This window comes from Ursus americanus, chromosome 2 (assembly GCF_024610735.1).
Source record: "Ursus americanus isolate L20-20 chromosome 2, mUrsAme1.1.p, whole genome shotgun sequence".
Lineage (NCBI taxonomy): Eukaryota > Metazoa > Chordata > Mammalia > Carnivora > Ursidae > Ursus > Ursus americanus.
This window is the reverse complement of record NC_142128.1, coordinates 18,211,049-18,238,979: the sequence shown is the minus strand read 5'-3', so window position 1 is coordinate 18,238,979 and position 27,931 is coordinate 18,211,049. Positions and strand designations below refer to the sequence as shown.

At 53.8% G+C, this 27,931-nt stretch overlaps 1 protein-coding gene across 6 annotated transcripts in view; it reads left to right on the top strand.

Moving 5' to 3' along the window:
• Positions 1 to 25,313, top strand: part of IL4R (interleukin 4 receptor) — a 37,522-nt gene extending 12,209 nt beyond the window's left edge. For 3 of the 6 annotated variants that reach the window (XM_045775230.2, XM_045775234.2, XM_045775235.2), the window contains 9 exons: positions 7,131 to 7,218; positions 8,291 to 8,429; positions 9,379 to 9,530; positions 10,868 to 11,019; positions 15,764 to 15,920; positions 18,536 to 18,632; positions 20,340 to 20,418; positions 21,804 to 21,853; positions 22,720 to 25,313. In XM_045775230.2, the coding sequence (XP_045631186.2) occupies positions 7,149 to 7,218; positions 8,291 to 8,429; positions 9,379 to 9,530; positions 10,868 to 11,019; positions 15,764 to 15,920; positions 18,536 to 18,632; positions 20,340 to 20,418; positions 21,804 to 21,853; positions 22,720 to 24,259 (2,436 nt within the window). In that variant the 5' untranslated portion in view covers positions 7,131 to 7,148 and the 3' untranslated portion in view covers positions 24,260 to 25,313. Of the gene's footprint in view, positions 1 to 7,127; positions 7,219 to 8,290; positions 8,430 to 9,378; positions 9,531 to 10,867; positions 11,020 to 15,763; positions 15,921 to 18,535; positions 18,633 to 20,339; positions 20,419 to 21,803; positions 21,854 to 22,719 lie in introns of all 6 variants that reach the window. The other 3 variants (XM_045775231.2, XM_045775232.2, XM_087869385.1) reach the window with 2 other exon arrangements.
• Positions 25,314 to 27,931: the final 2,618 nt, after the last annotated feature.

Sequence of the window (27,931 nt, the reverse complement as noted above, 5' to 3'; positions counted from 1 at the left end):
TGGAGTGAGGCTGCCTGGGTTCAAATCCTACCCATGCAACCTCTCTGTGCCTCAGTCTCCTCATCTGTAAAATGGGGGTTTTAATGGCACCTGCCTCATAGAATTGTGTGCATAGCAATTACCATAAGCAGAAGCTTGGTACCCCGTGTTTAAAAACAGATTCTAGAATTTGCTATTCTTGAGTTTTACCCAATCACGCATTTAATAGATGTTTCTGGAACACACACTATGCATGTGTTAGGCACTGTTTGGGTCCTGGGGACAAAGCAATGGCTGTAAATCCCAGCTGTCCTTTGGCTTGGGGCTGTGTTCTCATGGCGGGGAGACAAACAGCACATACATAGACAAATAATTTAAATGTGATGGGCGATCTTTGATACTCCCGACGTCAGGAAGTAGCCGCAGAACGAGAGGGGCTGTTTCATATTTTGCCAAGATGGAATACTTTTTTGGGTGAATTACTTAGGTCCTTTGCCTATTTTTCTTAAAGGGATGTTTGTCTTACTAATTTGTAAGACCTCTTTATATATGAAGACCATTAACCCTTTGCAGTATAGATTGCTATCTTCTGGTCTTTGCTTGCTTTTTTCTTTTTCTTTCTTTTTTTTTTTTTTAAATGGTGTATTTTGACCCGGGGAAGTTGCAAACATTTTTGCAGTCGGATCTTTCAATCTTTGCCATCTACATCCTGAAATAAAATAAACATTCACACGTGTAACCTCAGCGATATGATTAGAGATGGCGATAAGTATATGACAGAAATAAACAGGGTGCTGTGAGAAGCAGTAACAGAGGGAACCCTTATTAGGTGGGCTTTCTGGGTGGAAAGGCTCTGGGCGTGTCAAGGCGCTCAGAGGCCAGTGGGATCAAAGACTTGTAGGGTCGGGGAGGCGTAGGAGGGAATGGTGGACGTGTGGCAGGAGCCAGATCATCAGGGGACTTTAGGGGTTTTTTGTGTGTTTTTGTTGGGTTTGGGTTTTGCATTTTCTTACACTTTTTATTTTAAGAGAATTGTAGACTCACCGAAAGTCATAAGAAATGATAGAGGCAGGTTCCCCCAAGAGTACCCTCTTACGGAACCGCAGTACGATACCCCCACCGGGATAGCGGCCCTGGGATCATGCACGGAGCTCGTTCAAAAGGCGCCTGTTCTACTCGCACGCGTTCGCGCCCGTGCGTGTTTGTGCGCATGTGCGTGCGTCGTTCTGCGCAGTTTTATCACACGCTCAGGTTTGTGTCTCCCGCGCAGCAATCGCGATGCCGGGAGCCGCGTGTTGCCTTTTATAGCCACGCGGACCTCCCTTCCTACCCGCCAACCGTGAATCTCTTCTCCATGTCTATAATTTTGTCATTTCAAGAATGTTACATAAATGGAATCACACAGTGCGCGCCCCTTTGGATTGGCTGTTCGCACTCTCGGGCTTGGATTTTATTCCGAGTCGGAGACGCTCCTCCTGGTTGGGCCGTGAAGTGCAGGCATCTCTCTTTGTGCCCCTGGGTGAAGACACCCTTTGGGAGCCAGAGGCCAATGAAGGGCATGAGCAGGGAGTTCGTGGCCTGGTTGGCGATTTTTAAATGACTCTGCCTGCAGCGCGGAGAAGAAATGAAGTGAGTCATGTCTGCAGGAACCCCTAACTTCCCCCCTGCCCGGCCTGTCATTCTCTCAGCCCCAAACTGAGCTTTTGGAAAATCTTGTCACCGTTCACGCTCTTAAAAACTGCTCATTGCCTAGAAGGGGGGCTTTGACCTGGAGTCCTTTCTTTGGCTACAGAGAGATCTATGAACCCCTAAAATGGAATGCAAAATTTAATGGGTGCGCTTTTCTAGAAGGAGGGTTTGGAGTTTGCATCAGATATTCAGATGGATCCGTGATCTCCAAAACACTAAGGACTGTGGCTTCTAGACAGAGATAGGGGTTGAGAGAGAGCCTGTAGGGTGTAGGGGGGAGAGTCTTTCGGCAAAGCCTTTCTAGGCCCTCTGGGATTTTCAGGTCCTCTCTGTGTATCCTCTAGCCAAGCTTCATTCAGATCAGCAGGGTTTCTTCCAAAGGGATGCATGGGCGTGATTGGGCACTGTCACCTCCCTTGTCCTGGCTCTCATATCTCTGTTAATATGACTTTCACTGGGTTTTTTTGTCTGATTTTTTAAGCTGCTGCCTCACCTCTGGCTTATGGGGAGTTGGTAGACAACAAAAGCCCTAGGTCTTTCCTGCTGTTCCTGGTCCTGTGCTGGGGCAGCTGGTATTTGAAATTGACAAGCAGGAGGGCCAGCTCTTCCGGGCTTATTTCATTCATCAAGTTGGGTTCATTCTGTGGTTCGAGGAGAAGGTGAAGACACTGATGTATTGGAATGCACTTTGGGCTCAGAAGCCTCACTCTCTCCTCTTGCCAGCTGTGGGACCTGACGGGCAAGTTCCTTGACCTCTCTGGCCTCAGTTCCCCCAGGTGGAAAGTGGGACTAACAGGCCATCCTGCAGGGTGCTTGGGCAGATTCAATAAGGTCATGCTCCTACTGCGCTTTGCTAAGTGCCAAGCACCATGTAAGTACTTGACAGGCGGGATTTTGTTTTCATGAATCTTTGGCTCGACCTAAGAAAACGGTTTCCAGTCGTTAGTTCTGCTCAGCCGAGACCTGGAGATGAGCATCTGTGGAGGAGGGGAACAGACGCTGGACTCCAGCCTGTCAGAGAGAGAGAATGTGCAGGGCATCACTGTTTGGGTTGGCAGTAGAGCCAGGGGCTGCCTGCCAACTCAACAGGTCAGGAATCCCATGATTGAGAGTGTGACCTTGAAATTATTTTCTCTTGTCATATGCTTGACCCACACACTTGGTAATTATTCTTTTTACTTCTTCCATTTATCTGTGTCTTTGTCCTCCATCCCTATGATATTCACGGAGGCTCTCCCATTACTGCACGTTGTGGGCCGTGATTTCCCCTGAAGGCAGCACCTGCTTGTCCGTGAAGCCAGCTGGCGTGTGCGTGTGCGTGTGTGTGTGCGTGCACGTGCACACACGTGGTTATGGGCATACGCGAGTGCATATTTGGTTGTGCCCTCTGAAACAGATCGAATTCAGCAACCCTGACTGCTGTAGATGTGACGGTTTAGTCTCCCCTGCCTGGGTGGCTTGACTTTATCATAAAAGCCCTTCTGCTGTGTGACCTTGTACGTGTTATTTTGCCCTCTCTGTTTCTCTTTATTCAGAATCGGAGCTAAGGTGACACCTTTGCCATTTCTGCCGCAGGATGCTGTGGGCATGTGTGAACCTGTCAGTGGAAAAGTTACCGGGACTTTGTAGAGAGAGGACACCAGCATCATGGGTCCGACACCACATTCCCACCCTTTCTTCCTTGCTCTTCACTGGGACTCCTCAAGGGAAGCGAGTCGGGGCTTTGCGCAGGTCCCGAGTGCTCCCTGGGGAGAGTTTCTGGTCCCGTGCTGAGCGTATTAGCGGCCCCACATCATGTCCAAGGTGATATTCACAAGCACTAACTGAACAGGTGCTCTGCGCCAGGTAGCCTGTGGGGACTAGGAAGCCAGCAGTGAACAAGACAAAGGCTGGCTCTTGGGATGACAGACAATTGGAAGAGAGCAGCCCTCCCACACTGTCCTCGCCTTTTGCCCCCACACCCCACCCCACCTGCTGGCATGTTTTGAAGAACACAGGCCAGTTCTTTTCTAGACTGCCCCTTGGTTGGGTTTGACGCTTCCTTGCAATCTGTGCACTTGGGGCAGGAACACCAGAGAAGCAATGCTGTGTTCTCAGGGGATAGTTTCAGAAAGCTCCTGACCTTGATTTGTTCCGTTCCTGACGACCGGTGAAGGCGGTACCTGCCAGGTTTCTGGATGGAAAGTTATATACGATTATATTTCTCTATAAAGTATTGTGTGTAAAGTATCGAATGTTCTTAAGTTAGTAAGTATTTTCACTCCTCAATTAATAAGCAATACAGGTCTTGGGGGGAGGTACTTAGAGGCTGCCATGGAGACATGGAACTGCCCCCTTCCCCCCACTTGTTGATCTAAAGCAGAACAGACTCGTGCGTCCTGTTTAACTCCAAGGGTTACAATCGGTTACTATATATTTATTGCGTTGCTTCAGTTATGCCCGTTTGAGCCAATGGACCCTGTTTAGCTGTGGCCGAGTCCCCACTGTTCCCGGGTGCGTCCTTACTTCTGACACAAGGATTCCAGGCTTATCGTGCACTTTGCCTGCTCCTGGGGTCAGCCACTTCTTCAAGGAGCCGTCGTTCCATTCGGTGTGGAACGGTGCTCGAAGCCAAGACCTGGGTGCTGGCATGGCACAATGATCAGGTGTAATGCACGATCCTAGCCGGGGTCCTGGGCTTATAAAGAGCATTATGGAGGCAATTAGCAAGGTGGAACTAGGTAGGGTCTGTGATCTGATGGCAGTAATGCCTCAAGGTTAATGTCCTGATTTTGATGGTTGCCTTGGGAGCTCTGGAGGAGAATGAATGTCCTTGTTTTCGAAAGATGCACCAGAGTCTTAGGGGGGAAGTTATCCGTTATGGACAACTGAATGGATAAAATGAATACATGAGAGAGAGACAGAGAGACTGAGAAGGACTGCAAGAGGAAAGGTACGGAGGTGGGCACGGGTTTGGTGTGTGGGAAGGGCTGCAGGAAGTAAAGATGTGCGGGTGGCAGGAACGCCATGTGCAGGTGCGGGGCCAGGTGGAGGGGGAGGCCGGGGAGGTCCTGCGAGCGGATCGCTTCCAACAGGGGCATGAGTCCTTCCTGTGCTCCACACCCTGCAGAGTGCTTTAGGTACACACCTCACTTCCTCTCTGCCCTACGCCTGGGAGGTTGAGCTCAGTCTCATTTCCAGGTTGCAGATAAGGAAGCCAGTGCTGTGAAAGATAGGCTAACTGCCTGAACAGCACGCAGCTACCGAGCGGCAGAAGGAAGCCTGGAAGCCAAGCTAGAGACCCACGCGGGGGTGGGGAGGGCAGGTGCTCTCAGCACTGCCGGGAACATACCTCAGTACCCTGCTTTTTAGAAAGCCTTGGTATTATGTGCCGGGAGTGTTGCGGGAAGAGTACACGCTCTTTCACCCCGTGGGAGTCCACTGTGGAGCATTTTCCTTAACAAAAGTCATCAGTGACCACTTGGACCATGACTGTGTTAGCTCACTTACCGCTCACCAGACCCCGGTCAGATGGGAGCTGTTCTTAGCTCCTATTTACAGGGTGGGAAACTGAGGCACAGAGCAGTTTGCTCAAGGCTCACAACCAGTAAGTGACGGAGCAGGTGTTTAAACTTCAGGAAACCCACTACACAGCCATTGCAAGGAGGGGTACTGGGCAGTATTTCATGGCACAGAAGTAAACACGCTGTGAAACAGAAGACGTACCAGCCCATTCTGTCACAGCAGATATGCACAGAAAAGACTAGAAACGGATGCAAAAAGGTCACCCGTGGTGTTTTCCCAGGTGATGGAATTACAGGCATTCTTTCTGCTTGTTTGCTACGTCCCTCTTATCTACATTTTCCACAGCGATCACAGTGGCTTTTGTAATACGAGAAAAGATCAATAGCATACCTTTAAAAAAAGAAAAAAGAAAAAAAAGATAAGGGGCGCCTGCGTGGCTTAGTTGGTGGAGTGTCCAACTCTGGAGTTCCGCTCAGGTCACAAGCAGGTCGTGAGATCGAGCCTGGTGTGGGGCTCTGTGCTCGGCAGGGCGCCTGCTTCTCTCCGTCTGCCCCTCTCCCTGCGAAAATACATAAATGGATCTTTAAAAAAAAAAGAAAAAAAGGAAGCTTAAGGCAAGGATCAGAGCAGTGTGTGACCGTGGTTCGCCAAGGATGGGCACGGTCGCTGCGCTGTGTTCACAACAACGCAGTAACAGTACTAACGGCTAAAAACCCAGTGGCGGACACGCAGGGGTTTACTACGAATTTGCTGCTTCGGCTCTGCAGCGGTACAGTGATATTTAATGATATATTAAATATTAAAATTATTTCTTTTTAGGTGTCTGTACTTTCCGATTTTTATTCCCCAGTCATGTATTATGGGATGCCATTAACACAGTAGGGGTGGTGGACCATTCCATTTATATGAAACACAAAACACAAAGGTCATCTATGGGTTTAGAAGTCAGAGTGGAAGGGTGATGACCCGAGGGGGAATGGCGATAAAGCACAAAACCCCAGGAGCGAGTGACAAGAGACGCTTATTAGCTCAGGCCTGGCGGGCCAGCTTCCCTGGACTTGGCTGAGCTTGCTGGGCTCAGCCAGGCACCTGGGGCCAGACTCGGGTCAGCCGCACAGCGCCGCTCAGCTGCCGATATGCTGAGCTCACTCACATGACTGGGGGCGGCTGCCTGTTGCCTAATGCAAACAGGGCTGCTAGAACAGTTCCATGTCACCATTCTCCTGCAGGCTAGCACGGCCCGGTTCTCAAGGCAGTGGTCGTGCAAAAGCAGGCTTCTACAGTGCATCTATTTGCTAATATTCGGCTGGCCAAAGCTAGTCCCATGGTTGAGCCCATAATCCAAGGGCAGGGGCGAACGCCTTGCCCAGAGCAGGGGTGGTGGTGGTGGAGACATTGAGAGGTTACATGGATCCAGGAGGGGTGTGAAGAATTGAGGCCACTGATACAAGTCTAACAGCAACACACTCAAGCATCATTTTTATTGCATGGATATACCACCATTTATTCAACCAGCTCTATAAAGCTAAACAGATTAACATCTCCAAAGTATATGTCAAGGAATTATAAATCTTTTAGGGGTTTAACTGGGGTTTTAACACATCCCCACACACACACAAATGAAGGTTGAGTAGGGAAATAAGTTGGTAAGTGTTGGGTTAGATGAGGAAAGAAGTTTCTTTGCTGCAGGACTTATCAGAGCCTTTACATGCAAATGTGCATTATGAACTTCCAAAAAGCTTGCTTATATTTAGTAGGTCATGGGGTTTTTTTCAAGTAGTGTCTCTTGGGACAGGCATTCTGTGGTTTTCATTCTGGGCTTTGTGCAGTTGTGTTGTATTTCTTGATTATAGAGATGGATAGATAGATAGATAGATAGATAGATAGATAGATAGCGAGCTCTGGTGAACACAGAGGGCTCATTGTTGGCACTAACCTGGCTCACTTTCTCTCAGCAGGTATCTTAGGATCTCCCAATGGGGCAGCTTTGCTCTGGGCTCACATTCCCTGTGAGCTGCCTGATCCTGGTATGCGTGGCAGGCTCCGGTAAGTCACCGATTCCCATTCATTCCTTAGTGCCTTCATTCGATCGTTCATTCAGCACATGTTTATTGGTCATTTAGATGCCAGGCTCCTGGGATAATCAGTAAACAAAACAAAGATCCCAGGCTTCGAGGAGCTTACACTATAGTGGGAGGGGACAGCTAGTGACGAATGGTCCTAATTATAAATACGTTGTGAAGAGTGTTAGAAAGTGATAGGAAAAGACAGCATGGAACAGAGGAGGGTGGGGGGTGGGGGTCAGATGTGAGTGTGGGACACGAGGTGAGTTTGAGATACTTACTAGAAATCTAAGGCTCTGCCTAACATGGTCAGTCCTTGCAGACTCGTGTCCGCTATGGCTCGGCTGGTGCAGGGCACCAGAGCAAGAAAGTGCCTGCCCATCTGTGGCTGGGCAGTCTAGAGCCAGGGCAAGGGCTCTCGGGTGATTTGGCAAACCCAGGACACACCCTGCCAGCTTCACACCCAGCTCTGCACCGACCAGTTGGAAGAAATACCCCAGCCTTTCATCCTGCCCTTGATACTGCCGAACCCCTTTCATCCTGCCCTTGATACTGCCGAACCCCGATACTGCCCTTGATACTGCCGAAGAGGACAAGGGCATCTGGGTGGCAAGACCATGGGGGGGTGGTCAGCCTCCTGAGCACAGAGAGGGGTGGAAGATAGACCAAAATGGAAAACAAATGGATAACAGCCCCTCCTCCTGCTTGCACTGCTCTGGGGCAGATGCCTGTGATGGTGACTTAGACTAGAAATTTCTTAGATTAGAAATTTCCTTTGATTTGGCCTCCAAGGGGCAAGTAGTGGAGTTTCCAGAAGATAAAGGTAACCCGGGCCGCCTGGGGGTATTCTTCGGCTTCAGGAATCTCCTAGCTGGCTGAGAAGCTCCGGAGCCCCTTCTTGCCCCCAGCTCCGTGAACACCCGCACGGAACTGTGCCTGGGCCTGTGGTCTCCTTGTTTCGTGACACACTCCTCGGTCCTGTCTGGGCTGGTTTCCGATTTGTCCCCCTTGCTTGTCTGGCTCTGGCTGCTCAGTGCCCTCCTGTGTCTCCCCAGGGAGTGTTAAGGTCCTGCAGGAGCCCAGCTGCTTCTCCGACTATGTCAGCACGTCTGTCTGTCAGTGGGAGATGGACGGTCCCACCAACTGCAGTGCCGAGCTCCGCCTGTCCTACCAGCTGGACTTTATGGGGTCCGAGTAAGCCTGGGGTGGAGCTGGGATTTGGGGGAGGCTGTGCCCAGAGGGTCGGGGAGAGTGTGTGAGTGGTGGAGTTCACCGTGATGTTTGGGGGACCGTGGAATCCGGGGTACGTTGTTCCCGCTGGGTCACCGGGATAAGCCATGGCACCTGGGCTACTCTTCCAGGCGGTGCTGAGGACATGATCGGGTACCGAAGGCACGCAGTTACAAGGGAACCCCGGCGTATGCCGCACACCAGAATGTAGGGTCCCCTGATGGAGGCGTCCCATGCTATACCAAGCTGGACGGGTTGTGCTTCGAAGTGTGGGACACTGGCCTAGACCAGGGATCTGCAGACTATGGCCCGAGGCCCACATCCGGCCCACCACCTGCCTTTGTAAATAAAGTTTTATTGGCACGCAGCCATGCCCACTCGTTTCTGTATCGTCTCCGGCTGCTTTTGTGCTCCAACAGCAGAGTTGAACAGTTGGGACACAACCAGTATGGCCCTCAAAGCCCCAGATATTTACTATCTGGCCCTTTGCAGAAGACGTTCGCTGACCCCTAGCCTAGCCCAGGAGACGTGGGCAGCTGTCCACTGCCCGTGGTCCACTGGGATAAACCGTGCTACCCGGGGGTACACTGGGACACACACACATTGTTACGAACTCTTTAGTGCCTTTGTTTCTTCCCTTTCACTGGCTTTCAAGGGCGAGCCAAGTTCCGGGACCATGACCATATAAGAGTTGGTAGAAGAGTCCATGGTGGGTGTGGCAGGTGGCCGTGGCCAGCAAGGAGAGCGGAGCTCGTCTGTTGTCCTCACCACACCCTGGGCCCTGGATCTGGTCTTGGGGGCAGGGCCGTTGGGAAGCTGGCAGAGCGTGTGTCCCTCGAGGCATGTCCCAGGGATGCCCGTGGGTCACAGCCCGCCTGAACACGGCAACCTAATGCCACACCTGTGTCTGCAGGAACCGCACGTGTGTCCCCGAGAACCAAGAAGGTGCGGTGTGCGCGTGCAGTATGCTGATGGATGACGTGGTCAATGCGGACGTCTATCAGCTGGACCTGTGGGCTGGGAAACAGCGGCTGTGGGGAGGCTCCTTCCAGCCCAGCAAGCACGGTGAGTGCGGCAGGCTGGAGCTGGCCAGGGTTGGGGGGGGGGTGGTTCCCAAACCCCAGCCGGGCTCTGGGGCAGGGGAGGCAGACTCCAGTTGGGGGAGTGAGGTGTAAGCAGTCTTCTGCGTATTCACAGACGTGATGAGATTTTGCCCCTTTCCGGGCCTCAGTCCTCCCATCTCTGAAATGGGACTGGCCTCCATAGTACATCAGGTCCTCTTCAGCTTTACTATTTCAAGCACCGGAATTTAAGTGCCCAGATTGGGGTCATGCTTGCTGCAGAGCAAAACTGAGCTGGGTACTGCCCTTCCGCCCTCTGTTGCCTGGTCCGCTCCTGCTTCTTCAGATGGTCTGGACCATGGAAGGCTGACATCCTGGTAGCCCGAGTCCCCGCAGCAATTCGCCATGATTCTGCTGTGGTGTAGTGACGGGAGTTTAAAACATCATTTATTGCTGTGTGACCCTGGGCAAGTCACATTACCTCTCTGAGCCTCATTTTGCAGAAGAGAGTTCTCCCCATTTTACAACTGAATATAATAGAGAGAAGGCAAGTAACCTGCCTAAGGTCACACAGCTACTAAGCCACAGAGGCAAGAATTCACAGAGCTCAGGGCTCAGCAGTTCCTGAAGGGCCCGCTCATGCCGCCCACAGTCAGTGCGCTGTTTAAACAGACCAGTGAACGAACCCATGAATTCAAATCATTTCCGCACGTGTGCGTTGATTTTAATACATATTACATACTTATGATCTCCTGGACAAGATTGCTTAAGAGGAGACGGAGTTTGAAAACACACGAATCAAAATACACAAAAACAGTGAGTAATAACATAATACATAGATGTGGCCACACGTGTGCAGGACAAAGGTGAAAAAGGCAAATTTGGGGTTAGTTTGGCTCACACATTGTACATTTCACAGTAGAAAGCTGGTTAATAATCACGAGGGCTAAGTAGAGTGTTTAGCTACATTATAACTAGTATTATGGTTGTCGTTCTCTGCTGAGACTCAATCCATGTGGGATTCCAGAAATGTGCTACGGAGGTGTGGTTGACTAAAAATCTAAAGATGTATTTATTTATTTGAGAGAGGGAGAGAGGAGTAACAGAGGGAGAGGGAGAGACTCGCAAGCAGACTCCGCGCTGAGCAAGGAGCCCGACGCGGGGCTCGATCCCCTGACCCTGAGACCATGACCTGAGCCCAAACCAAGAGTCGGACACTTAACCGACTGCGCCACCCAGGCATCCCCACAGTTGACTAACAATGACCGTGACCCGTGTCCCGTGGGTCATCCCCCTCCCCGTACCCGGACGAGAGCCTCACCAGGCACTGCTTCTCCACAGTGAAGCCCAGGCCCCCCGGAAACCTCACGGTTCACCCCAACGTCTCCCACACGTGGCTGCTGATGTGGACAAACCCGTACCCTACCGAGAATCACCTGTACTCCGAGCTCACCTACATGGTCAACATTTCCAATGAAAACGACCCCATGGACGTGAGTGTGTGCACTGGGGGGGTTCCTCCACACCTTGTGGGAGTCGGGCAGGGGAAGACTGGGGCCCTGGGGCCCGACTGTAAACTTGGGGACCTAGAGCCTGGCTTCCACTTTGGCTCTGTGCTGGGTTCAGTCCTTTTTCATGGAGAGAGGAGGCCGCAGGCTCAGAGCCTTCCCCACCAGAGAACCAGTTCAGCCATCATTTAACGCTGTCGTTTGGTCCTCATTGCATTGACTCTTATAGGATGCTAATAGCCTCTGGTATGGGCTCTGCCATCACAACAGTGATTGTGGGGTTGCTTTTAAAATGAATGTAGTGACAGGTTTTTAAAAGGGAGAACTGATGGGCAGCAAACTATCCAGTAAATACTAGCGGGGGCTGTACATGGCGGGTGGCTTGGCTCCCTTCCCTTTTAGTTTCCTGTGGGGATGGAATTTATTTCCTGCCACCCTCATTTCCCCCTCACACATCCCCAGGGGAGGGACAGCGTCAGAGCCCCACAGAGCTGGGTTCCAGTACCTGCTTCCACTCATCAGCTGTGTGATCCTGGCCATGGCGGGTAAACTCCTCATGCCTCCATTGTCTCATCTGTAACACGGGGCTAGCAAGGGTACCTACTCCAGCAGCTACCAAGAGTGCTGAGTGTGTGACACAGACAGGCTTCCCTGCCAGGCACCCAGTGTGTCGTAAACACTGTTCTCCTTTTCTCCTGAGCACCACAGGCCTCGGAAAGCCCCATCTGCCTTGCCCTCCCACACCTTGGTCTAGAACTTGCTACGTCAGACTCACCGAGGGCCTCCTCTGAGGCATGCCTCGTGTCCTGAGACCCAGGCTGACCTGGCTTCTGCTTCCAGGCTCCACACATCTTAAACTCCCACATCAGCCTCTGTGGCTCCTTCCTGTCTTCCTACCTCAGCCAGGGAGGGGGTGGGCGTTGATTCACATCTCTCAGGCTCTCAGGTGTGGTTTCCCCCCTGGCACCAGGTCACAGGGCCCCTGTGTGGGGTGGGAATGGAGCAGCCGGGCTCTCCCAGCGAAGGCTCAGAAAGCATGGGGAGGGGCTGCACAGATGCCAAAGAGAGAGGGGCAGTCTCCATTTTGTAACTAAATGCCCTCCCCATGTTCTGGGAAGTGCAAGACTTATTAAGAGGGGAGAGAAGGGTGTGACCTATAAGGTCCAAAGAAATGTTCCTTATTTGCTTATCGTGGCTGGCTCCAGGTTCCGGGACTCTATCCTCTCCTTGGCCCCGCTCTATTCAGTATTGGCTTCATTTTTAAGCAGGCTCTTCCCTCATGTAGTGGCCAGCGTATCCACCAGGAGCTCCATGCTATATGCTAGCTATCTGCTAAAGCCACAGTGGGAGAGGTTTTTCTTTCCCGAGAATCCCAGTAAAAGTTCTGGGGATGACGCTCAGGTGCCCGGCTTGGCTCACATGCAAATCTCTGCACCTGGCGCAGGAAAGAGGGTGCTGGTGCTGTGCTCTGATTGGCCAGAGGTGAGTCACGTGCCCACCCCTGGAATTGCAGGTGGGGTCAGCTCCACCCAAGCCAGCTGGGTGGAGAATGAGGGAGGGGTGGCTCCCCAGCGGAAACTCCGGGGAAGGAGAAACAGGAACAAGGCTGGCGGAGACACACAGTCTGGCTTATTAGGACCTGGCCCCAGAATCTAGGCAGCAGGTAGAATTAACCAGTGTACCAGGCTCTGGCTCACTTGTCAGATACACGCTCAAGGCTGCCCAGGGCCTCAGAATTCTGGGTCCAGCTTCTCGTGTTGCTGGGGTGGAGGCTATCGAGACACCCCTCACCCATCCCTCCCTTCCCCAGGGAGAGACCCAACCTATAGAATTCCCCTCATTGGTCATTGGCCAGAGCTGGTCACGTGCTCCTCTCTAACCAATCACAGGCTAGGGAATGGAATGGCCACCATTGGTCTCGACCAATAAGGATTAGCCCTGGAGCTGGAGCCACAAGGTTACCATCCTGAGCTTTGAGTGCCTGACCCCAATGGCTTAGATGCTGGGTGCCTGTCTAGCCTGGTCTGCTACCTCCTTGCAGACACCAGCTGTGGCTCAGAGTGGATGGGACCAATTCTTTTCTTTTTTCAAATTGATGTATAATTGATGTACAATATTATACTAGTTTCAGGTGTACAACAGAGTGATTTGACGTTTGTACACATTGCAAAATGGTCCCCGCAATGAGTCTAGTTACCACCTGTCACCATACGAAGTGAATAGAATATTAGTAGCTGTAGTCTCCATGATGTATGTTCCATAGATGGGGTCCGGCCTAAGGAGACATCTTAGAAGTTTGCTGTGGGATTGGAGGGATAAAGCTACTCAGGGTCCTGAATGATTTCTGGACAAAGTTCCGTGAAGGAGGGGGAGTTTTGGCATTGGCACTGAAGGGTGTATAGGAGTTTGCTAGATAGGGAAGGAAGGGATGGGTAGGCTGCGTGGAGGGAACCACATGAGCAAAGGCTTGGAGGTATGAAGGTGCGTGGCATCTCTTGAGGAATATGGGGTGTGGCAGTGTGTGCAGGGTCATGGATGCCACGCTTGTGGTCCTAATGGTTCCCATTTCCTGCATGCCTGAAATGTGCTAGGCTCAACCCGGATCGCTGTTGGCTGAGAAAGCCCTGCAGGTGGGAGGGTGCTGGTCTCTTCACTTTAGTGACAAGGAAACTGAGGCACGGAGAGTTGGACTGACTCACCCAGGGTAAGTGGGAATGGCAGAGCTGGGGTCGGAAGCCAGGATTGGAACTCCAGAGCCTGTGCTGTTTCTGCCGCCTTGGATCTTTCTCTCAGGGGCGGCCTCCCAAACACCTGGCCTCTTTGTTGAAACACAAGCCACAAGCAGATCCTTGGAAGCTCCAATTTCTCTTCTGTTTCTTAGTAAAACATTTCCCAATCCCTTAGTCCTCTCCAGGGTATACGATTCCTTTGGAGAACTAGGTCCAGCTGTTGCTTCCTGCTTACTCATATTTAGAAAGAGAAGAGGACTGTGAGTGAGTGTCCTTGTCTTCCTGCTTTCATTTCCTCCCTCAACCCCTACCCTGACCTCAGCTCCACTGGGAAGCTCCAGCTGCCCCCCAGTCTCTCCAGCGACCTGTTGGGGTTCTGTGTAACACCACCCTTCGGCTCACTTTACACCAGACCATTTCTCCAAATGTGCTTCCAACCCCCAAGCAGAAGCAGAGCCGAAAAGGGACAAACCTGGCAGGGAAAGGAGCCCCGGGCTGAGGATTCAGGCTACTCCCATGCCATCAGACTCGATCTGGCACATAGATTTTATTTCATTTTTTTAAGTTTTTTTAAATAAAAGTAATACATGTAGTAAAAGAATTCAAATGGTATGAAAGGACTTAGAATGGTAATATGTTTCTCTTGTGACCCCAACCTCCAGTTCCTCTTCCCAGAGTTGACCACTGCTCCCATCTCCTGCCAGGAGGTCAAGGAAGGCCAGGCTAGAGCCAGCAGAGGCCTTGGAGGCATGTGTGTCCTTCCAGAGAGTGTATGCACGGACAAGGAAACGTGTGCGTTTGTCACTGTTAGTTTTCTCTCGCTATATAATATTATCACCACAAGCGTAGCTGCTTTAAACAGCATGTATTTTATTGACCCACAGTTTCTAGGAGCCAGGAGTCTGGGTGAGGCTTAGCTGGGACCTCAGCTCAGGCTCTTGCAAGGGTGCAGTCAAGGACTCGGCTGCGGTTGTGGTCTCATCCGAGGCTCGACGGGGGAAGATCTCTCCTGCATGTCAACTGTGATGTTGGCAGCATCGTTCCTTACAGGCTGCTGACTGGGGGCCATAGGTTCTCACTGGCCCTTGGTGGGAGGGGCTCTCGGTTCCTTCCCTATTGTCGTCTCAAAACCAGCAAAGGAGAGAACATCTCCTAGCCAGTTGGAATTATAGCCTGCGCGTGTGGTCCCTACCTACCCATCACCTTTGCTTCATTCTATTGAATAGGAGCAGGTCACAAGTCCCACCCACACTGAAGAAGAGGGGATTACACAGGGGTGTGATACAAGATGGGGACCAGGGGGCCATCCTAGAGTCTTTTTTTTTTTAAACATAAAAAATGGCAAACAACACATATTAATTTTCATTTACCTTCTAACAGGTCTTAGAAGTCCCTTCCCAGCAGTTGGAGCAGGGCTGAGATTCTAGGCCAGAGTTTGGGCTTGAGTATGAAGGCTCCAGAGAGCCCACAGAGGAGACAGAGGGACATAGTGACTTTTTCTGTGCTGTAGAAAGGTCTCTGTCATGCTTCCTGCCTGCCAGGCCGTCCTCTGTGTTTACCTGTTTTAACCCTCACAACAACCCCTGGGGGGTGTGGACTTCTATTATCACCATGTTGCAGACAGATCATATCAAGGTCTAGAGAGGTTATGTCACTTCCCTAGGGTCACACAGCTAGAAAGTGACAGTAGGGTCTCTTACCCTCATTCTGCAGATGAGAAAACGAAAATTCAGCTTGCCCCAGTATTGTTATATAGCTAATCAGGGAGCTGGGGGGGTGGGGGGAAACGGGGTGAGGGCCAATTCTCTGACTCCTCTTGCTTGACTCTGGTCACAGCTGTGGAGGTGGCAAAGAAAGACCTGAAAGTGGAGGACTAACCAACTGCCCAGGCTGGTGGCTCTTACACACCGTGGGCTCAGCTAAGGAGACAGCGGCCGGGGTGGGAGCTGGTACGTCCTCTCCCCCAGCTGGCGCACTGACGTGTTCCTGTCCTCTACCAGTTCAAAGTCTATAACGTGACCTACATGGGGCCCACCCTCCGTGTGGCGGCCAGCACCCTGAAGTCTGGAGCTTCCTACAGCGCACGAGTGAGGGCTTGGGCTCAGAGCTACAACAGCTTGTGGAGTGAGTGGAGCCCCAGCACCACGTGGCTTAACTGTGAGTATCCACAGGGAGGCGTGAGCGGGGGGCCCGTCGGCTCGCTGTGGCCAGACACCTCCTGTGGTTGAGCGTCCACGTTTCCATTGTGTCGAGTGCCTCTGACCGCGGGTGACAGGATTACTACTGACCTGGTGTACCGGTCAGGGTAGGTAGGCTAGGCTGCGGTAACAAATGAGCCCCCAACTTCTGTAGAAACACCGTAGGAGAAATGTATGTCTTGCTCACGGAACAGTCCAGCATGAACTTAGCAGGTTGGTGGCTGGTTTTCCTCCCTGTGCTTCCCTCACTCCCTAGGACAAAGGTTCTTACCCTCTGTGTGTCATGGACCCCTCTGGCCGTCCGGGGAAGCCTGTGGACCCCATCTCGGGATACGATTTTCAGATGTAAAAAATAAAAAGCGTAGGATGACAAGGGAAACTAACTTTATGAAATGAGGTTATGAAAATATTTTAAAATATGTTTGCTCTCTAGGAATATGGGCTTCTTTATTAGCACCATAAAAACAAGATCTGGTGGTACTTCTAAATACTGTCATTTTCAGAGTAGGTGAGCGTCAGTGATATTTCGTTGATTTCTGTTGGTGCCGAGTGGCTGATGCTGTTACAATTATGCTTTGCTCTCTCCATCCCTAATGGGAGGCCATGCAAGCTGTCACAACCTAGTGAAAATAAAGAGGTCATTTCTTTCCCATCAAGTTCCCAGACCCCCAGATTCTATCAGCAACCTTGTTGGAGATCTGTGGACCCCCAAGTTCAGAACCCCTGTTCTAGGGCCCTGCCATCACCTGCATCCAGCCAGCAGAAGGGGAATGGGAACAGAAACCACACCTGCTTCTTAAAAAAAACCCGAGCCCAGAAGGGACACACATCACTTCCTCTCAAATTTTGTTGGTGGAACCAGTCACATGGCCACACGTAGCTGCAAGGGATTCTGGGACATCAGTCCCTCACTCGGTAGCTGCCTCCCCTAACCGCTCTTTGCAACACTGTTCCTCGTGGCTTTTTGCAACAGAAACATTGAATTATGTCATGTAAGATGAAGTCTTACCTAGGGACCTTTTCTAGTTTATACAGCAGCTCAGTGATGTCCCGCCAGAGGTTTGTCTTCTTTCCCTCTGTCCTCCTTAGCATGGTAGCGTTTTATCCTTTGACTTGTTACCCCATGGCCCCAACGTGGCTGCCTCACACACCCTCCTCCCCCAGGGATGAAGAGAAACGAAAGGCCGCCACAAGCAACTGTACCTGGTGCATCTCTTTCTTTTATCAGGAAGCAAAAATCTTACCGGAAGCTTCCCTAGCGGACTTCCCCTTACATCTCATTGGCCGGGACTGTCACAGAGCCTCTCCCAGTGGCAAGGGAGGCGGGAAGCTCAGACATCTGGGAAGGAGAATAGGGTAATCATGACTGGCCCAAACCTCAAGGGGGGGCACATTGCTCCCTCCCTGGCAAAGAAGCGTGGGTGTAGCTGTTGGGTAGGGGGGCTGCCTCAAGCACCGTCTATACCATGGAAGAGGAATAAGGGCTGTTGTCAAGATTCAGTGAGAGAAGGGATCTTCAAGGTGCTGGGCACAGTGGCCGTTGGTGGGTACCCCAGTCAAACGCCCCCACACCCCCTCAGCATTGCTCATCTCGTCCCGTGGCTGTGTCTTGACCCATGTATGGGCTGCAGTCTCCATAGGTAGGATATGCTTTGTGTGTATCCCTCTGGGACGCGGCGCAGCGCCCGGCACACGGTAAGTGCTGGGTGGAGTTGCATCACATTGATCTGATTCTACCATTGACCTGGGGAAGGGAAGAGAGAGGGAGAGAAACGGCTTGTAGGGAACATGGACGAGGGGCTGGACGCTCCTGCGTTATTTCCACATATCTGCATCGAGCCCCTGCTGCATGCCTGGGGCTCAAACCTGGGGAGTCAGCGGTGAACAAAACAGACAAAAAGCCCTGACCTCGTGGGATTGACATTCTGGAGGGGAGACAGAAAATAAGCAAAGAAAAAAATAAATCAGAGAACTCTCGATCCACATGACAGTAGGTCCGGGGAGAAAATAAAGCAGGGTGAGGGCATGGAGGGAGGGGAGGGGGTGGCAGGAGAGAGGGCGTGGGGGAACTTTCTGGAGCAGGTGACCGTGAAGTAAGAGCCAGCTGTATACATTCACCAGCAAAGGCTTCCAGACGGGCGGGCCCTATTCCGAGTTCTCTGTGTATTACGTCATGTAATCCCCGGGACAAGCCTATGACATAGTGGTGTATTAACCCCAGTATACAGACGAGGCCCAGAGAAGCTGGGTCACCACAAGGGTACGACAGGGTCAGGCTTTGAACTCCAGTCGTCCAGCTCCAGAGTCCCTGTTCTTGACCTCTGGGCTTCAGGAAAGAACGAGCAGCAAGTTCAAGATCCTGGGGTGGCACCGAGCTTTGGACAAGCAGGGGACAGTGAGGCGGCCGTGTGACAAGGGCTCAGAAGGAGGGGATGAGGTGGGAGAGCTTGGTGGCGGCCAGCTCACGCAGGGTCTCAGACGACCCTTTCCCAAGGCTTCGGTCTCTGGCTCTGGGAAGCATCGAGCAGGTGGTGCCCGGCACGATGCAGGCTCACGGCTTCCCTCCAATTCCAGACTACGAGCCCTGGGAGCAGCACCTGCCGCTTGGCATCAGCATCTCCTGCCTTGTCATCCTGGCCATCTGCCTGTCCTGCTACGTCAGCATCATCAGGTGAGTCCTGGGCTTCGGCACCCGACGCCACCGAGCCGGCCGCCCCGGGGTGTGCGGTGGGTGGGAAGCCCCCCTCTGACCTGTCAGCTTCCGGTCCCTTCGTTCAACAATAAGTATTTACGGAGCAGCTACTGTGCACGGGGCACGGAGGCAAGAGTCGAGAACGAGGCTGATGAGGACCGTGGGCTCCTTGTGGGGAGACAGAAGACGCCAAGTCAACCAGTAACCACAGCTGATTTCCATAGCGATCTGGGTGCTGAAGGGAATTTACCAGGGCGAAGGGAGAAGTGTTTGGGGTGCTATTTTGGATGGGGAGGCCAGGCAGGCCCACCTGAGCTGAGGCCTGATGGGGAAGAATGAGCTGACGAAGGACCTTCCTCTGGTAGAAGGGAGAAGGGTCACCCTGGGGACCCAGGGTGTGGTCCACACACTCGGGGCACGTGGCAGTAGACAGAGGCATGCTAGACAGTCACCCCGACGGAGTCTGGAGATCTGGGTTCAGATCCTGACCTTGGAGTTCGGTAGCTTTGTGGCCAACGAGAAGCTGACCCTCTGTCCATCTTGGGTCCCGCCTTTGCAGGTTAAAGGAGCGTATTTCATGGGTCCCGAGAGAGTCTTGGATCACCGTGGGTGGGGAGGGTAGAGAAGCCTTGTTTCTAGTGAGCTCAGGCGCTTGGAATCCTGGTGTCTCACGGCCTCAGCTCTCCCATCTCTGAAATGGGTCTGGCGAGCCCTGGCGAGCCCCGTAAGGCTTAGCGATGGCTGGGGATTGGCTGAGAGAAGGAGTCTTGCACTTTGCAGCCACGCAGCTAGTGCGTAGGGAATGCAGGCTCCCCTCTTCATGTCTTGTCACCGATGGCTCTGCATGACCTCAGGCTGGTCGTCTCCCCTTCTCTGAGCCTCAGTTTCCTCTTCGCCTGTCCTCCCTCCTGCCAGGAAGGCCCTTTCCCCAGGCAGCGCTGTGGCTCCCACTCTACCTTCAGGCGCCGCTCAGAAGTCACCTCTGAGAGGCCTTCTTGGATCACGCTCTCCATTCCCTACTTCTCCCCGTCATCTTTATTTTTATTCGTGACACTTAAGTAGCTATGGCTGATGTCTGTCTTTTCTAGAAGGTCAGTTCTGCAAGGGCAGGGATTTTTGTCTGTCTTGTTCACTGCTGTGTTCCCAACATCTGGCCCAGGGAGTGGCACATAGTAGGTGCTCAATAAATGCATGCAGCCCGATCGAGTGGAGTGGACAGGGGCCAATCAGAGGCGATCTGAGAACCTCCCCCCCAGCGCCAGATACTCTGTGGCTCCAGACAGACCTAGGCAGAGAGAGGAAGTATGTTTCTCTGGGTGTCCTCAGCTTCTCAGACCATCCCAGGCCTCTCCTGGGCACCTTGCCGTCGGCCGCCCCAGGGAGGGGATTGCTGATGGGGAAACCCAGAATTTTCTGTCTGCCGCTTGGGTTTCTCCTGATTTCCTGGGACTTGTTCCCACCAAGGACAGAGGCGGCCACGTCAGGAACTCCATCCTCCTGGAGTGTGAATCTGGCTGTTCTGCCCACAGTCCAGCTGTCACTTCCTTTCTGGGCCTCAGTTTCTTCCTCTGTAGAATGGGATTAGGGCAAGACATCCGAGAACCACTCAGCGTGGTCAGAGACCCCGTCATGGAAGGAGCATCAGCCTGGCCATGACGTCCGATACCTCTTCCTTTTCTTTTTCAGGATTAAGAAAGGATGGTGGGACCAGATTCCGAACCCAGCCCACAGCCCCCTAGTGGCCATAGTCATACAGGACCCACAGGTAGGAGCGGGGGCTGGGGAGGGTGCTTTGGACTGCATGCGGCAGGAGATCGGATTCAAAGCCGCTGGGATGTTAAGGATCTCTGGTGGCTTTTGGAACTGCCCATGGGAAGTCAGGAAGGTTCCAGGCTTTCAGCAGCTTCGTGTGGTCACTAGGAGCCCAGGGGCCTTTGCTCCCCACCCCTTGGCTCCCATGGCTACTCTTTTAGCCGGAGAGGGCTCCTCTGGGTTGGTCCCTTGGTTTCTTACCTCCTTTGGAAGGAGGTGACCCATGAGGTCACCTCCGTGTCATCTCCTGGAGAGGTGCCTATACCAGGGCAGGAAGCTACAAGGTGGGGGAGAGAGGGGAACAGGCTCCTGTATCTTCCCCTTATGAGCAGAAAACTGCCCCCAACGCACCAGCAAATCTCTCCTCAATTCTCATTGGTCTGAATGGTGCCACATGCCCGTCCCGAGGGCATTCACCAGTAGCAGAGTGGGAATACCTGGAGACCAGCCACATGGCCACCCCCGAGCTAGGGGTGGGCCAGCTTCTCCAACGAGATGACCGTGTGGGGTTTCCCGGGGCAATCAGGGTTCTCAGGAGGGAGGGAAGGGGGCATCCAGGCCCTGTCTAGAATAGCCGAGTGTCCTCATATCTCCCGAGTGATTCTGGAGTCCAGAGGTGCTGGCTCTGAACCCCAGCTCTGCCGCTTACCAGCAGTGTGGCCTTGGGCAAGTTGCTTAACTTCTCTGAGCCTCAGTTTCCTTGTGAGGGCTGTAGTTGTGCTTACCTAACTTACGTTGGAATTCATGAAGCCAATACATATAAAGTAGATATCATGGGGTCCTACACACAGTAGGACCTGCTGTTCACAGTCTCAGCTTCGCTGTGTCACAAATCGGCCCACAGTTCAGAGACAAGAACCACTGATGGAGCCCTTGCTTCGGCAGGCGGGCAGTTTGGGCTCCATGCGGTGGTGCGGGCAGAGGGATCCGGGCTGGGCCCCTTCCCAGGGGCCTCACTCAGAGGTCTGGAAGTTGACTGACTCTCACCTGCAGCATGGGGGTGACTAAGCCGTGTCTGTCATCCTCGAGCTGGCTGACACAGTGTCACTTCCACGGCATTCTCTCGGTCAAGGCCAGTCCCCCGGCGAGGCCAGATTCGAGGGGTGGGGGGAGCTTCAGAGGCCCGCGGCCATTTTTACCGTCAGCCCCAGCACCTTAGTATCAGGACAGTCTCACTGATCCCCGGGAGGCTGAGGCTCGGAGAGCTGAAGTGACCCGATCGCACCTCCGGCTGGTGTGATGTCAAGACTAACCGCCATTTTGCAGCAGACATCGCTTTGTGCCAGGCTGGGCTGCAGGGCCTCTCTGCCTGTTTCACTGGCTGTCTCTGTATTTTAGGTGTCACTGTGGGGGAAGCGGTCCCGAGGCCAGGAATCCGCTAAGTGCCCGTATGTATATGAACTTGGGTCACAGCCTATGTGGAGATGGAAGGGGTTGGAATTGGGGCAGTGGGCCCACCTGAAGAGTGGGGTCCCACCCCACCTCCACGTGTGCCTTTTCCTCCTTAGCATTCAGCACTTGTCCTGTGATATCGGGCTTGGAGGGGTGGCAGGAGGAGGGGTGGTCTGGGGAGGTGGGCATGGTGGCTAAGCCCCCTGAGTTTCACTGGGCGGGGGGGTCAGGCCCATGCAGAACCCCCTTGGAAATGTGCAGTCTGGCCTGAGCAAGGCTGATAGAGGTCACCAGCTGGACAGTAGCTACAATGTTGACGTAATTACATACTGGTTGGCAGATAGCCGCCTTCTAGAATCCTTGAGTATCTGATCACCACCCTGGCCTCCCATCACCTCCATCACTAGCTCCTCCCTCAGGGCCTCCCCGACTGTCACAAGCCAGTCACTAAAGGGTTGATAGCTGGCCCAGCAGGGGGCTCCAGCACACCGCCCCAGCCTAGGACTCCACGGCCACAGTCATAACTTAGGCGGTGGTATTGATATTTTAAATTGACAAGTATTTTAAACATCATCGTCCCTGACAGAGACGTTTCCTCGTTCAGCAGACTGAGTTTGTATTAGCTGCCAGGTGATGTGCGGCTTCCAGAAATTCCAGAATAAAACACAGGCCCCGCCTTCAAGGGGCTCCCAGGGTAGCAGTGGAGACAGACTGGTAGATCATTGGTGATGAAGTCCGGAGGCACGTCTGCAATAGACAGCCGTCAGTCCGGGATGATTTCAAAGCTGAGCTTTGAAGGGGGAATAGGAGTTTTTCACGCGGAGAAACTGAATCCTGAGCAAACTTTCCTCTGCTCTCGCAGACACTGGAAGAGCTGTCTTACGAAGCTCCTGCCCTGTTTGCTGGAGCACGGCGTGGACAGGGACGAGGAGTCCTCCAAGACCGCCAGACACGCGCCTTTCCAGCCTCCTGGAAAAGCAGCCTGGCGCCCTGTGGAGGTGAGCAAGACCGTCCTCTGGCCAGAGAGCATCAGTGTGGTGCAGTGCGTGGAGCTCTTTGAGGCCCCGGTGGACAGTGAGGAGGAGGAGGAGGTGGAAGAAGATAAAAGAAGCTTCTGCCCATCGCCCGAGGGCAGCGGGGGCAGCTTCCAGGAGGGCAGGGAAGACATCGCGGCCCGGCTGACGGAAAGCCTCTTCCTGGACCTTCTCGGGGGGGAGACCGGGGGCTTTTGCCCACAGGCTCTGGAGGAGTCCTGCCTTCCTCCTGCTGCAGGAACTGAGGGCTCCCAGGGGCGCTGGGCTGAGTTCCCAGGGGCGGGGCCGCAGGAGACGTCGCCCCAGGGCCGGGAGCAGCCTGTGCACCCCGAGTCCACCCCTCCGGCCTCTCCGACCCAGCGGCCAGTCAGCCCGGCTTTCCTGGAGATGCCCCCCGTCATCGCAGACAACCCCGCGTACCGCAGCTTCGGCAGCCTCCTGGGCCAGTCCCTAGCCCCCGGGGAGGCTGACTTGGAGCCAGAGCTGGCCGAACGCCCCGGGGAAGAAGACGCCGGCATCCCCTCCGCCCCCCGGCCCTCGGAGCCACCGGAGAGCTGGGAGCAGATCCTGCGTCAGAGTGTCCTCCAGCACCAGGCGGCCCCGGCCCCTGGCCCCGGCCCCGGCAGCGGCTACCGGGACTTTGCAGGCGCTCTGAGGCAGGGCAGCGCCCCCAATGCCGGGGTGGCGGGCTTCGGCCCTTCCGGGGAAGCGGGGTACAAGGCCTTCTCCAGCCTGCTCCCAGGGACATCTGGGGGCGAGGCCAGCCATGGGGAGGGGGGCTACAAACCCTTCCAGAGCCTCACTCCAGGCGGCCCTGGGGCCCCCATCCCCATCTCTATCCCCCTGTTCACCTTTGGACTGGATGTGGAGCCACCGCGCGGCCCTCAGGACTCGCTCCTCGCAGCCAGCACCCCAGGGCACCTGGGTGTGGAGCCAGTGGGGAAGGGAGGGGACAGCCACAAGACCCTGCTGGCCCCAGAGCAGGCCACAGATGCCTTCAGGGACGACCCGGCTGGCAGCATCGTCTACTCGGCCCTCACCTGCCACCTGTGCGGCCACCTGAAGCAGTGGCACGGACAGGAGGAGCGTGGCCAGGCCCAAATGGTGCCCAGCCCCTGCTGTGGCTGCTGCTGCGGGGACAGGTCCTTGCCCCTGGTGAGCCCCCTGAGGGCCCCAGATGCCCTGCCAGGTGGGGCTCCGCTGGAGGCCAGCCTCTCTCCAGCCTCCCTGGCACCCTCGGGAGTCTCAGAGGAGGGCAAGTCCTCCCTGTCCTTCCAGCCTGCCCCCAGCAATGCGCAGAGCTCAAACCAGACCCCCAAAAGGGTGGCCGTGCTCTCCACAGAGCCCACGTGCACGAGCGCTTCTTAGGTGTGTCCTCGCATCGCTGCCGTCTACAGGGGCGGGCCGGGCCCTAGCCATGCCCACGACAGGCCTCCCCCTGGAGGGGGGCTGGGCTGGCAGACTCACGAAAGACTTGGAAAAGCCCAATATGAAGTTGTGAAGGGGTCTGACGCGGGGGTCCCGAGACCGGACCTCCCACCCCATCTCCCAGCCTTGGCCCGGGCTCAGCACGTCCCATGGGAGTGGGTGGCGCAGGACAGAGGCAGCTTCAGAGATCAGGAATTTCTTGGGCACCTCGGCTTGCGCACCAGCCATTGGCCACATCATCGGTCCCCAGCTTGTCCAGGGTGCTGTCCCTGCCATGCCCCCCCAGGCCTGCTCTGTCCACCTCCTCGCCCTGGTACTCCTGTCGTGCCCAGTTCTGGGATCAGCTGCTGCTGTCCCGTGGATTGGACACCGAGCCCAGAAACTAACCAAGCCAGTGCGGGAAGGACTTGGGAGGCCTTGGGAAATGGATGGGACATTGAAGTCCGGGAAGGGTAAGTCATTTGCCCGGATGCCCATTCATTCAACAGACCTTCCTAGGGTTGACACTGGAGGCGGGATCTGGGCTGGGGGCGGGGCAGTGCTTTGTCAAGTGTGGACAACAGACACAAAAAGACACGGAAGATTGTGATCGCCAAGCCACAACAAGTCGCCATCAGGTTCCCACACGACTGTAAGACTAGGGGCTCTTATGAAGCATGGGATCCCCAGAATAAACACAGCCACCTTGGGGCCGCTCTCTGCCCCCACAGATGCTTGCTGGCAGCCACGGAGAGGCCAGACAGAAGGCGTGGCTCCCATCCGGTGACCCGGCCAAGCTGGGCATTCCAGAAGGACCACACCAGGCACACTTAGCCTGCACATTGACCTTCCCCTCGGGTTGAGTAATGCTTGTTTCCATCTCAAAGATTATTTTATCGCCTGGTATTTGTCTAGGCTGGGGAGGGTGGAACAGGAGGGTGTGGAGTTTTGTATAAATAAAGGCTCTTTATCTCCTTCCCCGCCCATTTATTAAACAAACATACAGTATGCCAGACCTGGTTGTGAGCGCTTTATCTCTGTTAACTCGTTGAATCTTTCCATCCAGAGGAATGGAGGTCCAAGAGGTTAAGTAACTTTCTGTCTCTATTTGGGTTCGCCTGAGACAGGGATTCAAGTGGAGGTCATTGCTTTAGCGGGTGATTCCAGGACGCCTTGCTGGGGCGGGGGGAAGTGAGGGAAGGTCAGGAGGCAGGAAAGGGTGTGTTATCCGACATGGCTAGTCTGGGCAACTGACCTTCACCCCTCGGGAGCCTTGGGTAGCCACGCACGGCATCCCTGCAAAGGTGGGGGAGCTGGGGCGCTTGTCCACCATCTTCTGTCTGGTTGAGGGCTGCTTCCAAAAGCATTAATTCTCCAGGACTTCCAGCTGCTCCAGGAAACATGTCCCCAGGCAGAGCGAGTATCAGAGCAGCCTTTGGCGCACCGAGGAGACGCTGACGGAGTGTTGCCAGCAGCGGCTACACTTGGCAAGGTCACACAGCTAGTTAGTGGCAGGCTCGTCTGTAGCTGAACCCAGGCAGGGTCTCCATTAGCCAGGCTGTAGGTGGTCCATGCTCGACATCCAGGCAGACGGGATTTAAGCTCTGTGTCCGTGATCACTCTGGTCTCTGAGTAGCTACCGTGATGTCCACCCTTGCAAAATAGGGGGCTTGGTGGTTTGAGGTTCCTTTCTGTTCTGGCTATCTACACAATGCACTGGAAGCGATGGGGAGCTCACTACCCCACATGCAGCCTGATGTTTGTTAGAAATCTTGAGCCCTAATCGATTCCTTTGGATGCCCAAGTCGCGTCCCACCCTATGATTTACAGATGGGAGAACTCAGTGTTCGAGAGGAAAAGGGACTTGCCCAAGGTCACATGGTGAATGACAGAGCTTGAACTAGCCCTCTGGACTTTTTGCCTTCAAGAGCGCCTTATAAAAAACATATATAATAATTTAAGATCAAAATAACTATTTAGGGCCACGCAATATGCTAAGTGCTGTACGCATCCATTACGCCATTACTCTAGGACACAGGTGCGATTATGATCCCAATTTTATAGAAAAGGAAGCAGGCCCAGAGAGGTTGAGGTTTAGCTTAGGACCACACAGCGAGGACATCTGGAGCAGGACTTGACCCCAGGTCAGACTGCAGAGCTCCCAGCCACCATGGTATGCCACCCCATGTCCAGCAAGCCACCATGTGAATGTCAGCTCGAATCCATTTGGCCTGAGCGTTGTCTCAGAAAACATGCTTGTGGGAGTGGTGGAGTGGTGGTTGTGTTGGAAGTCCAACACAGAACTGAGGCTGGTCGCCTTGTCCCCTCCCCCAGGATCTTAAGAGAAGGGGACCCAGGTCATCAGCTGAGACTCCTATTACAGAGTTGTCTGGGCTTTGGGAAGTGAGAATAGAGAATTAGACTCCTCCCATTCCTTAGGTGGATTTAAATCTACCCTCCTAGGTTCAGGGAAGGGGGGGCAAGGCCACTGTTCTTGCTTCCCCAAACCCTCTTCTCCAGCTTAACTCAGGGAAGGACGTAGCAGAGTGCAGGAAAGCTGCACCTCCCACCCATACTTACTGAGCACCTACTAGGTGCCCAGCACTGTGCTGGGTGCTGAGGCAACTGAGACGAGGTCCCTTCCTTCCTGGATCTTACAGTTCGGTGCAGGAGACAGACATTAAATAGACAAAGGGGAAAGTTACAGACGCTAAAGGGTGCTATGGAGAAAAGGGGAGGTCTTTAAGGAGGTGACATTTAAGTTGAGCTCTCTGTGACTGGAAGAAGCCAGGAAGTGCTGGAGGAAGAGCATTCTGGGCAGAGGGTAGAGCAAGTGCAAAGGCCCTGAGGCATAATGAATTTGACCCCCTCACAGTTCGAAAAGATTGCTACAGCGCAATGAACCAGGGACAGTGGTGGGAGATAAGGTCAGGCAGGATGGAGTGAGGAATTTCTATCTTGGCTCAACTGCACATTAGCCCATGCACTGAGAAACATGGTCCGATGGAAACCAGGCACCCATCTTGAATCTCCCCAGTCCCCAAACAAAGCTACCCATAAGCAGGAGCCAGTGAGGGGAAGTGAAGCCACTGGAAGTGTTCCTCCATCCAGCAGGGCTCCCTCCCACCTTGCAGAAGTGGAGGACTCAGTTTCCTCCTGACAACAGCTACTGGGGAGGGGGCGGCCGTTTAAAATCCTCACTGCTGATATTCTCACTCAGGAGCGAAGGGACTTCCCCCAGGGAACGGCTGGCTGCCAAGGGCCTTCTTGGAATTTCTCCAACAAAGAACTCTTAAAAATCCCCTTAAAATCTGGTCCTTGGCCCCCCAGTTCTCCAAATTAGTCAAGGAACCCCAAGGTCTTTTGGGGCTTGAAGCCCCAGACCTCTTCTTTGCCACATCCCCTTTATCCTGCCCATGCCTTGGCTCTCTCCTTTGTAAAACAGGAAGGATAATAAAATCTGCATCCTAGGGGTGTCCTGGAGATAGTCTCCCTCATCATCATCATCTTCATCATCTCTCGGGCTTCCTCCAAACCAGGGGGTGGTCTGATGCCCCCCACCCGCCCTTGGTTAATCCTGACCTGGGAGCTCTGCAGCCCGTGCCCTCCCTCCATCCCCAGGCTCTCTGGTCA